Source organism: Callospermophilus lateralis, chromosome 13, assembly GCF_048772815.1.
Source record: "Callospermophilus lateralis isolate mCalLat2 chromosome 13, mCalLat2.hap1, whole genome shotgun sequence".
In the NCBI taxonomy this organism is placed as follows: Eukaryota; Metazoa; Chordata; class Mammalia; order Rodentia; family Sciuridae; genus Callospermophilus; species Callospermophilus lateralis.
The window spans coordinates 93216621-93228712 of record NC_135317.1 but is presented as its reverse complement, the minus strand read 5'-3'; the positions used below and the strand labels follow the sequence as shown (position 1 = coordinate 93228712).

At 37.1% G+C, this 12092-nt stretch overlaps 1 protein-coding gene across 1 annotated transcript in view; it reads left to right on the top strand.

The window, feature by feature from the left end:
* Hmcn1 (hemicentin 1) overlaps nucleotides 1-12092 on the top strand; it is a 397169-nt gene that overhangs the window by 206579 nt on the left and 178498 nt on the right. Inside the window, exons 16-22 of the mRNA XM_076872754.2 lie at nucleotides 2329-2523; nucleotides 3697-3792; nucleotides 5035-5162; nucleotides 6248-6392; nucleotides 9245-9357; nucleotides 11116-11275; nucleotides 11840-12008. Coding sequence (XP_076728869.1) covers nucleotides 2329-2523; nucleotides 3697-3792; nucleotides 5035-5162; nucleotides 6248-6392; nucleotides 9245-9357; nucleotides 11116-11275; nucleotides 11840-12008 — 1006 coding nt within the window. The remainder of the gene's footprint in view (nucleotides 1-2328; nucleotides 2524-3696; nucleotides 3793-5034; nucleotides 5163-6247; nucleotides 6393-9244; nucleotides 9358-11115; nucleotides 11276-11839; nucleotides 12009-12092) is intronic.

The window sequence follows — 12092 nt, the reverse complement described above, 5'->3', positions numbered from 1 at the left end:
TGCTCATCTTTGATGCTATCTCTGCTGCTTACCCAATGCCTGGTCTTTTACTTTGCCTTGTTTTTTTGACATCAGTGCCTGAACTCACTTACCTCGTGCTTGGGCTTACCTTGTACCTGACGCTGTTCCCAAAGCTGCTTCAAAATGGAAGATTTCTCTATCTTGACTTGAGTTTTGTGGCATAACTTGATCCTTGCAGATCCTTTTTTACTCCAGTTTTTTTTTTTTCCTAATTTTGGAACATTCTAGCTTACCTCCCTTTTCACCAATGCCAATGTTTTAATGTGTCAGTAAACTGGGCTTTCCCCCAAGTACATGGTTGATCCCAGGCTTCTGCATATTTTTTTTTTTTGGTATTTTGGAACTTATTTTCTGTCCCTCACTATATCTACCTGCTCAATCTCCAACCCTAACACATCTTGAGATCTTTAGACTTTAGCTTTCATATTTTAGAGAAAAGTCCCTGATCTATAATAAATTAACTAAGTATTAGAAACTTAGGATGAGCAAGCAATGAGCTCCTTCATAAACCATGTTTGAATTTTGCCTATTACTTATATAAGTCAAACTCCTAAATACATAGATTAACAAAAATCTAAAGTCAGATATACCACTTCTTTTTATGAAAACAGCTTATTCAGTTGTGGTATTTAATTGAAATTTGTTTAGATTCAATTGATAAACAAACAAGAAACCTGAAATTGTCGTGTTTCCTTCAAAAAATGAAAGTTCAAATGTACTGGGTCAAGGTTGTCATCATATATATATATATATATAGATAGATATAGATATAGATACAGATATACATGCTTGCACGCATACACACACACACACACATAGAGACCAGATTACTACTTAAGTTTTTTTTATATTGATTCAGTAATTCATTCACAAATACCTAGTGGCCAGGTATAATGTCCACAGTACTATGCTAGTTGTTGTTAAAGATAGAATATGGTGGCAAATGTCAACTTTCTAGGGAAAAGACAAACATCCAGTCTAATAGGCTAAATATGGCAAATGCTATGAGAAGAGTAGAGAGCAAGTTGTCTGAAACTTGAGGAAGAAATCATGTCCAGGGTAAGAGATGGCATCACAGAGGAGAGCCCTTCTGAGCTAGTTGGAGATGAGCAGCAGACATTACATTTGGGGGGTGGGTGATAATTATATAGGTACCAGTACCAGAAGGGTCAGTCTATTTGGAGAAGAGTAAGAAGTGCTGATTGCCCGGGAGGTAGGATTTGGTTGTGGAGTCAGAGGAGGTCCTTTGACCCAGGCTAAAAAAGCACTAGTGTTGCTTGGGAGACAGATGCACATCCATGACCCAGAAGTCCCATAAGAAGGAAAGGAGGGATCACTACCATAATTTCTATCCAGGATTTCGCCTTGACTTTTTCAGGAGCCATCCCTAGAGGACTTCTTAGAATCCTCCTGAACAGGTTTCTTCCATTGCTTGCAGTCGGGCTCCTTGTATTTCTCTTTACCTCATGCCTCTAGACATTATTCACAAGTTTCTGGGCCACATTGAAAGCCTCATCTCTTTGTTCTTGCCAGTGGTGGGGTGTGTTTTGCATTCTGTGTTTTACAAGGTGTGCTTCCGATGCATTTCTGTCTCTTCCTCTCAGTTTCTGGATTATGCAGATATCTGCAGCCTTTTATTGGTAATTTTATAATTTCTGAATTATTTCTTGACTTTAAGATGTTAAGCATTCTCTATTCTGCCTTTATCAAATGCTCTGTTCTGTGACCTTGATTTGTGTTACTGATTCTCAGATTTCTCTAACTCGAGCATATGAGATATCAGGAACAAGAATATGATATGGGATAAGAATGTAATTTAGGAGTAAATACCATTAGCTTGTCAGATAGTGATTCATAAAGAAAACCTCTGGTATAAATCAAGTTCATTTAAAATTCAGTAAGAAGGAGTAAATTTTGTAAAGTATCAAAAATATTACATTATATGGCCCGTTTATTTACAAGAAAGTCTTCAAGTTTAGGCAACATAACATAAAATTGAAAACAAAGTTCTAAAATGAAAGATTCTCTTTATTTAAGGTGATCTGGATTTCAATTCTCTATATCATCAATTGCTTTAAGGAAATCGTTGAACTTCTGGTTATCTCCATTCAGTTATAAAGCAAATTTTTATATCAAATATCAAGGCTATTTTTATATCAGAAAGGATTGGTTAAAGGGTAAATTTACAATATTTTATAAATAATGATTTGATTGAAATTCAGTGTCTTGAAAACTTAATAAAGTTTCTATTTAATGTTCTTACATACTGTAATAATGACTTTTTTGTTTGTTTTTAATAACTTCCAGCACCTCCAGTTTTCATACAAGAACCTGCGGATGTGTCTACGGAAATTGGCTCAAATGTGACATTACCCTGTTATGTTCAGGGTTATCCTGAGCCAAGGATCAAATGGCGAAGACTGGACAACATGCCAATTTTTTCAAGACCTTTTTCAGTTAGCTCCATCAGCCAACTAAGAACAGGAGCTCTCTTTATCTTAAGTAGGTTAAAGGAAATATATTTTCTACAAATAAGTATGTTTCTGTCTCATCGATTAATTAAGCTCTACTTGTTTTGGTTAGAATATTTACAAGATTATAATCATGGCCTTATTTAAAGTCTTCCCTATTGTTCACAAAATAAAAACCATACTTTAAAAGGTTTCGGCTTCAGCCTCCGAACCACCCAACAACCTGAAGCTAAGTAGTCCCCACCCTGATTGTCCCCAATATTGTCTTTAATTCCAAGTGTTTTGTAACAAATTTTATTATCTTGAAAAAAAATCATGTATTTGTTCTACCTACATAATGAAAATTATTTTAATATTCAACATATAATACAAAAGAAAAGTAAGGAAAAGTAACCCATATTAAAGTAATATGTATGTCAGTTTATAAATACCCTGAGAATGTCCGCGTGATGTATATGCTTGCATACCATCACCACAAATTCAACAGCCAAAATGCTGACCCTTACAGGGAATGAGTGACTCCCAGATTTCAAGCTGGAAAAGTGAATTTCTTCAATGTTGAACAATTTTCACTGAAGTATTTTCTTCTGCTTAAACAGAGTCAGATTCATATAATTATAAGACAAAATCCATGAATTTCTGATTGGACCTTTAAAATTCCTGTGGGATTGGTGTAATTGTTCTTTTTGTGAATAATGCCCCATGTTTTGCCTTTCTAGTTTTATTCTACCAAATTCAAGAAGACTCTGCTAATAACTGGTCCAACTAAAACAATCTCCCCTGCAACCTTTCCAATTGCCCCCCAGTTGGTGTTGCTGTAGGGTCCAGTTGGTGGTGCAGCTTTCCATTCTTTGAGCAGACCTTGATTTTTCAAACCATGTTTTTGCGTGTGGTTTCGACGGTCCTTTCTCTGTTCCATCCACTCTTTGGGGTGTAGCTCAGGTGTTAACTGTTGATGTGAATCTTTCTCTACATCTCCCACATGCAGTCACTCCTGTCTCTGTGTTTCCATGGCTCATTGTTTGAACCTCTTTAAGCATTTTCACACTGAGGCATGATTGCTGATTCCTCTCTATCCTCCCTCACAATGGGAACTATGGTCTGCAGTAAAATACTTCTCAGCCATAGGTCTCAGCACTGTGCCTGTCACACAGTTAAGGCTTCCAAGATGGTATTGAATGAATAAATGAATTCTTCTTTTCAGACTTATGGGCAAGTGATAAAGGAACCTATATTTGTGAGGCTGAAAACCAGTTTGGAAAGATCCAGTCGCAGGCAACGATAACAGTGACGGGGCTTGGTAAGATCAATTAATTAACTTCCTTCACTGCATCATCTTTCGCCTATGCCACTTTTATTTATTTATTTATTTTTAACTAGAGAAAGACCTGATTACTAGAGTAGAATTTTATCCTCTACTCCATTTCATAGAATGTGAGACTGGCAAGTAACCTTATTGATAATCTGTTCCAAACTCCTCCTTTTCCATTTCAAGAAATGAAGGTCAATTTAAATATATTGATTTAAGGCTAATTGTGAAAACACACACACACACACACACACACCCCTACCTTTTCTGTTTTATCATTCTAGTCCATGAAGAATTATATGTGTGTATGTTGTGAAGTAAGAATAGAATGTAGTTTATTTCCAGTGGTCAGACATTTGACTCAATATCATTTATTGATTAAAATACATACCTATTTGATTATACACTGAGTTTGTATTCCTTTATCTATCTGTATAATTATTTTGTACCTCAATACTACATTGTTTAATAGCTTTCAATACGATTTTTAAATGTCAATGCATTTTCTAATTAATAACCTTTTTAAAAATATTTCTTTTTAGTTATCAATGGACCTTTATTTATTTATATGCAGTGCTGAGAATTGAACCCAGTGCCTCACACATGCCAGGCAAACATTCTACCACTGCATGAGGACCCGAGCCCTCATTAATAACCTTTTATAAATTTTTCTTCATGTGTCTTTCTTCATTTGTCTGCATATGCCTAAATTTTCCAGTTAAAACCACTTAGGGATTTTCTTTTGATTTACATTAAACTTATTCATTGGTTTATAAGAAAGGACACATTTCCAGGATCTCTTTTCTATTCCATCTTGGAGAGTCCACAGCCTCCTGATTGTTCCCCCTCCTTCCAGTCTAGTCTCAATTTGGGGACAAATATTTATCAAAAATCATTCTGATGATTCCACTTTTCCCTTCACAACTGCTTTTGTCACTCTCTGTCTGTCTGCTAGACACACTGCAGGTCTCTTGCCATGACATTTCTGGCAGTAGACATTCACATTGATTTTCTTTACTTCTGTAAAATTACCTATCCATTTGCCATTCCCTCTGCTTAGAAGGAATTGATCTCAATTTTCTTATTGAAATCAATGCTTATTTTCATTTAAGAATGTTGTTCCTGAAAACTCAAATTTTTATAACTTAACTAGAGGTCATTTGGGCCTATAAAGTAGTTTGCTCTTCTTCGAGTGCAATGAAGTTGAAAACGCCTGTACTCTGTCTGACATAGTTGCTCCTCTTATCGGAATCAGCCCCTCTGTGGCCAATGTTATTGAAGGACAGCAGCTTACTTTGCCTTGTACTCTGCTGGCTGGAAATCCCATTCCAGAGCGTCGGTGGATTAAGAATTCGGCCATGGTAAGAGCATTTTAAATGTGTGCAATTATAGTTGTAATTTTCTTGAATAAGGAGTAATGTATTCCAACTACTGAAATATCAATTGACTAAATATGCAAAAATGTTTTATAAGTGTACCAAAACATTTCTTTATAGTTAACATGTTTCTATCATTCATTATTTGGGGATTAAGAAACTGAAGAAATAATCAATGGTGTGATTTTATGATTTTACATTAAGTTCAGTGTCACTAATAAATTCCTTTTAGAATATGTAAAAATGGAAGTTCATATCATTTTCATAGCATTTAAATATTTTACACCCTTCTTTGGAATGTTATAAAATGTAAAATTCCCATAAAATTCTTTAATTTTACATAGTAATCTCTTATGATTAACTTCAAACATTATCATGAACTAGGTTAAGAATGTAGACCTGCAGTGTATCATTTTTTATGTATAACTTTTGATTCTGATAGGATGTAGAAATTTCATACAATTCCACAACTTTTTTCTGTGAACATGCTAACTTTGGCAATACATGTTAATCAAGTTCAGAGCATTTTCCCTCCCATTTCTAGAGTATTGAGACCCACTTTCTCCTTCTAGTACTTATTGGAAATGAATTCATTTCATGGAAAAAGTTGTAAAACTGTTCATATTTGCTTGAAAACTTGAGAAGTTAATATATTTCACTTATACATAAATGCCCTCATAGGATGATTCTAGTTGAGTACTAATACATCCTGTGTGCAATTTGCTAAATGTACAGATACAGAGGTAATAATTCTTAACTGAAAACATGGCCTTCTCTGGCATAATTACTATGTTATCCATTCTCCAATAATATTCCTATGTTACCCACTGTCCAATAATATTTTCATCCCTCAACTGACAAGGTTTTGGAGGCAAATGAAGATTAAATGCAATTGATACACTCTCAGGAACATTTTTATGTTCCTTATTTTTAAATTAATGGTACTGAAATATTGTGTTGTTTTATAAAATATTTAATAACCCAATTGGGAAAAAAAAGAGCAGATATGGTTTGGGCTCAGACAAATCCTTCCTTTGTAAATTAAACATGATTTTTTGTATCCCTTTAAGCTGGTCCAAAATCCTTACATCAGTGTGCGCAGCGATGGGAGCCTCCATATTGAAAGAGTCCGACTTCAAGACGGAGGCGAATATACTTGTGTGGCCAGTAACGTTGCCGGAGCCAATAATAAGACTACCTCTGTGGTTGTGCATGGTAAGAGAGACAGACCCCATGTAATCATTTTCAAACTTTGTGCAAAGCTGGGCTCATATGTTTTAATCAAATAACTCAAATAATTCTGTGCCTCTAATTACAAGAAGTAGATATCTCTCTTAGTTGTTATTTTATATTTCTTAAACAATATCTACATTGTTAATGCTATTTCCAGATTTCCCTCTCTTGTGTACACAAAATGACATTCTTGGGAGTCATCAGCTGACTCTGGCCAAGGGCTTTGGAAGTGGTTTGCTTAATTGATAAAAGTGAGCTGAGTTCTTAAAGAATTGTGCTTAAAAATGCATCTTAATTTCAGGCAAACTGAATGTGTTTTACATCCAGATCCTATTTGGGGTGGGGGCAGTTGTGCAACAAGCATGTCCTTTCTAATGACCCCTTTGTGTTTGAGCTAGAGATAACCTAAGCTTTTCTAAAGGTCACCTCATATACACCAAACAATCTTCTTGCATGTTGAAGAACAAAGGTCACAAATAAGAATATCCAGAGGCAGCCTTTTCCCATCCATGACTAGCAGTTGCCAGTTGTTTTAAATCCCAGTAAATAAGGGTCTACTTAATTGTGGAAGAAATTACCATGACTTTTTTTGCATATTTTCTTTAAAAACTTTACCACAGTGCTTTTCTTGAAAAAAAATTAAAAAGGTAGTATTAAAATAGATTTGTGAACAAGGCTAAATATCATGGAGAAGAAAGTTACACAGATACTTAATTTCAGTAGTTGACTCAGTCTTTATTTAAAACAAATTCTGGAATCCAGTAGTTTCCAAGTTTTGCTTGGTCTGAAATTTTCAGTGCAGGCAGAACATCTTCTTTTTTATGACTGTTTCTCTCCTTCTCTCTCAGTTTTATACAACTATCCACTAACCTCACCTGAGATGTTCTTGAAGAAATATTATTTGAAGAAATATTAAAGTGACTTAAAAGGGTAAACGTATAATGGCAGATGAGATGTCTTGTAACCATTTTTAAAGATCAGACCATAGATTTCCTGGAGGGTGCTTATGGGTTAGTATAATAATTTAGTGTAAGAACGCCCTCATATCATCTCCCTTTAGCTTCTTAGTGATTGCCAAGAATATTGTGTTGAGAAGGATTCAGAAGCCAAATGTCACTTGAGTGAAAGAGTGATAGTGTGAGTTCTGCTAGATCAGAGAGGTGAGAAGATGTACAGATCAACGATATGGTTTATCATGATGCAAGAAATTTTAATAATTTAAAGTTTAGAATTCATTTCATAGCAGTTGTTCATCTACTGCAGTCCAAAATGGGCTAATAATTTAGTCCACGAGGTTGAAAAATCAACCCATCTCCTTGGCATCCACTAAACCTTGCAATCATTTAGCCAATGGAAGTGATATACCACAGCAGCTTCTTCATACCACGTTTATGTTCATTAGCAGTGCATTCTTCCATCATTCCACCTCTTCACTCTGAAGAATGTTCATGGTTCTCGACTAATTCTTAAAAGAATGAATGGATGGATGCAAACATAAACGCAAAGTAAAATGACAAAACAGCTTAATTGTCATATTGATTTATGTAGATTGACAATCTGGAAAGAAGCTTCTTCCATACCCATGTGTCATCAGATTTCAAAACTGGCCTAAATTTGCTACTTTTAATTTTTATTGTCAAATGTAATATGGAGTTAAAATAATGGCTTACTCCACATTGCTCCAAATTGACAGTATGTTTGAAAGTTGAATATTCCATCATGATTATGGAAATTAAATTTCTTCCTTTAGTGAGTAGCCTGGCATTCTTTTTCAGGGCTGAAGTTTTACTGCCAGTTCTTTAAGAAATTATCTAAAGAATAATCCCAGCCATAGGAAAATATGAATAATAGTATAGCTAACTTTATCCTTCCAAGGAATTCTTACACTGAAGTCTCTGGTACCTCCTGTTCTAGCAAAGCTCTATTCTAGTGTAGCGTGACAGATCTGGAAAATTTTGATTTGAAGCAAAAGACACTGTGAGTGACTGAGCTCCAGGGAGCAGTGCCACTCACATCTTCCTAGAAGATACAAAGAAAGTATCTGGAATATAGTAAGCATAGAAGCTTCTTTAAGAAAAATCATTGTTTTCAGAACACTGGGTATGGATCACTTCTGTATGAATGAGGTGGTTCTGATGAATTGTTATTCACCCAGGAAGGAGTGACTAACATTCTTCCTTTTTTCCTTCTACTCACGTAATGCTAATTCTTCAGTTGCTTTCTAAAGACAAAGGTATGCTGTTCTTTTCACTAAAAATATTGACGTTATCATCCTGTATTTTAGAGTTTTAAATGTAAACTTCTAAGGTCTCTCAAGTTTTCCTGTTGAACCTTTTAAGAAAATAAATTCTTCTCCCTGAGGTTAAATTTAGTAACCCACTAAGTGACTCTCGTGGATAGACAGATAATTAATATGGTAGAGAAACAGCCCATTTCTCTGGAGATGGGCTTATCAGCTCACTTCAGCTTAATGGGTAATGGGCAATGATCAAAGATATTTGTTGAATGTATAACTCTTTGGGTGTAATTCTATCTTGGGCTTCCAAGAAAAAAAATGATCTTTCTTTAGTTTTCTTTTATTTTTGTTAGGAAGGTCAGAGTATTAGACATCACTTAATACTTGATTTTAAGTTTGTATTAAACTTGCTGAGATCATAATTCTTGAATTTTCTTTGTCGAGCACTCACTCTCCTTACCTACATGTCTATCAGAAAATTTTAAATCATTGCTCAGTTTCTAAATGTTAAACATAAAATGATAATGTTCAGTTTTAAAGATGTGACACCAAAAGGAAGAACAGGTGCTCAGATTCCGAATCTCACTTTCCTTTTCAGTTCTGCCAACCATTCAGCATGGGCAGCAGATCCTCAGTACCATCGAAGGCATTCCCGTAACCTTACCATGCAAAGCAAGTGGAATTCCCAAACCCACTATCGTCTGGTCCAAGGTAAATGATACATCTGTTGGTATTTCCTGAAGAGCAGAATGTGAAGTTCTGTTGGAAACTGATCCCTGGAGGAGAGTGAGGGAATGAGACTCAGGAAAGAAGCTGATACAGGGCTTCACTGAGCTGGTTTTCTCTGTGCCTGGGCTTATATGCTTCAGTGTGCTGAGGACCCTCCATGTAACAATGTAGGTGCGTCTCAGAAGGATCTCTCTGATGGACATGGGGTTTCTCAAAGGTCACAGGACATGTGACCCCCCAGAAGAGCTTACATCCTTGCATTTCCTGGCTAACTGTGCACAGGCTGTGGATCTCTGGATAAGCCCCTGAAGCCACAAAAATCAGAGACTTGCGTAAAAAATAGGAGTGACCCTGACATACTGCATAGAGCTGTCCACTAGATCTGTACTTAAATCAAGAGAGGGTGAGGGAGGCTTGGGGTGATGGCTCAGTGGTAGAGCGCTTGCCTAGTATGTGTAAGGCACTGGGTTTGATCCTCAGCACCACATATAAATAAAATAAAGGTCCATTGATAACCAAAAAAATTATTAAAAAAAGAGGAATGAGGGGATGTGGCACGGGGTTAAAAGGATCTGCTAGAACCCACAAAGTGTTTAGAATGGCTCCTGACACACAGGATGCCCCGCGGAAGTGATCATTGTTGTGTTGCTAATGTGTTCTAAGCCTGGAGTAAGTGATTTCACTAAAGACCTCCTCGGGTGCCCTCCAAGTGACCTTACTGCATGGATTTTCCTTTCATAAGATTCTAGAGTACCGTCAGATATTCTATGTGTGACTAAAATCGGCAAGACACATATGCAAACTCCTTTATTCCCCTGTCCCCTGTCATGTCACGGTTCAGATTTCAGTAATATTAATGCAGCAGGGAAGAGACCCCTTTCCTGAGGAAGTCCTTTCCATGTTTGGCCATGGCAGTGGCATATTTTCTGTAAATTAATGTGAATCTGGCAGATATAAAGAGGCATCAAATAATGATATAATGAAATGTGGCATCTGCACTGTTAGCACGACAACCCAGGTGCTTTGCCTACCATCCAGCTGTATCCACGTAGAAATTCCAAAATAGGGAGAAGTTTTTGTTAACATTTATACATAAACTAGAAGGCTAACATTTTCATAACCCGTACACAAATACACAATGGCCACGCTGATCCCCAACTGGTACAGTGTCTGGCACCAAGTAGAAATTTGACGCATTTTAAGGAAAATGCAAAAATGAAATCTTCCCAGATGGCCTTTGTGCTGGGGCCAGACACCAATGTTAAGAATTTGGGCTCCGAAGGCTGGCTCCTGGGATTCCAGTCCCAGCTCTACCACTGACTTGATTTGTGATCTTGGGCAGGTTTTTCCACTCCCCTCTCCTTGGGCTTTATTATGTTGAACTGTAAAATGGGGGTTGAGCTAGTTCCTTCTGGTAAGGTTGTTGTGAGTTTTGGAATAGTTAAATCATATAAGTATTCAGAACAGAGCCTGGCAGAGCTCTGCTATGATCCCTTCTGACTACTGTTATTCTGTCCCTTTTTAAGTAGCTCTGGAATAAAAGGGCCATGGTTTGGTATGGAAAAATACCACCTTTAGTTCTTTGGTCTTCTTTATCATAAAAATAACTCTTTTAGTTAGCATTTTTCAATTCTAGTTTTCCCTGCCTTGGAGATGTTTTTCTTTCTCTCTTTGTCTTCCAGACATGAAGTCACTCCTTCAGTATCTTTTTAAAACTCTGGCTTTTTGTTGTGTTTATAGAAAGGAGAGCTGATTTCAGCCGGGAGTGCTAAGTTTTCTGCAGGGGCTGATGGAAGTCTCTATGTGGTGTCACCAAGTGGCGAGGAGAGCGGAGAGTACATCTGCACGGCCACCAATGCAGCTGGTTATGCCAAGAGGAAGGTGCAGCTGACTGTCTATGGTGAGAGGTCTGACACTCCACCTCGGCCAACCCTCTGGGTTCTTTCCTGAGCACCAATACTAGGTGGCCATACCCCAGAGCAAACCGCTCCCCCAAGTTCTTTTTATTATTATTTTTTTACAACAAAAGCATTGCTACTGCCAACCAGAATCACCTCTACTTAGGTTCTGATTTTAAGGAATGTGATTGTATAGTCCTTGGGAGGAAATGTCATGGTATTCTCCCAAGACGCATGTGTATTACACACAACCCTCTTCAGTAACAGCACTTAGTTAAAATTCCTGGCAAAGCCCAGCTGTGTCTTGGGTGGTACTCTGCCAGGACAGGTCACTTTTACAGAGGGAAGCCGCTAAACGGACATTTCAACTTGCTCCTCATCTTCCTCTCGGCTCTCACCATGGAAGTATTAGTGGAAAGTTTTAGATATGCCCTGAAACTTGGGAATAAATGACTTTTTTTAAAATAAATTACTTAAGAACATTAGTAGTTCATGTTTTAATGTCAATTAAAATATTCTTTCTTTGCAATGTAAGGTGTCCCTTCCCTAACGTGTGTTTATTTTAGTAAGGCCCAGAGTGTTTGGAGACCAACGAGGACTGTCCCAGGATAAGCCTGTTGAGATCTCAGTCCTTGCAGGAGAGGAGGTGACTCTTCCATGCGAGGTCAAGAGTTTGCCCCCACCCACAATTACCTGGGCCAAGGAGGCCCAGCTCATCTCACCATTCTCCCCAAGGTAAGAGAGATGGGAAATCACAACACATAGAAACAAAGGTTTTGGGAAGATAGCTGTGCCTGTTGAAGTTGTCAAATGTCTTAA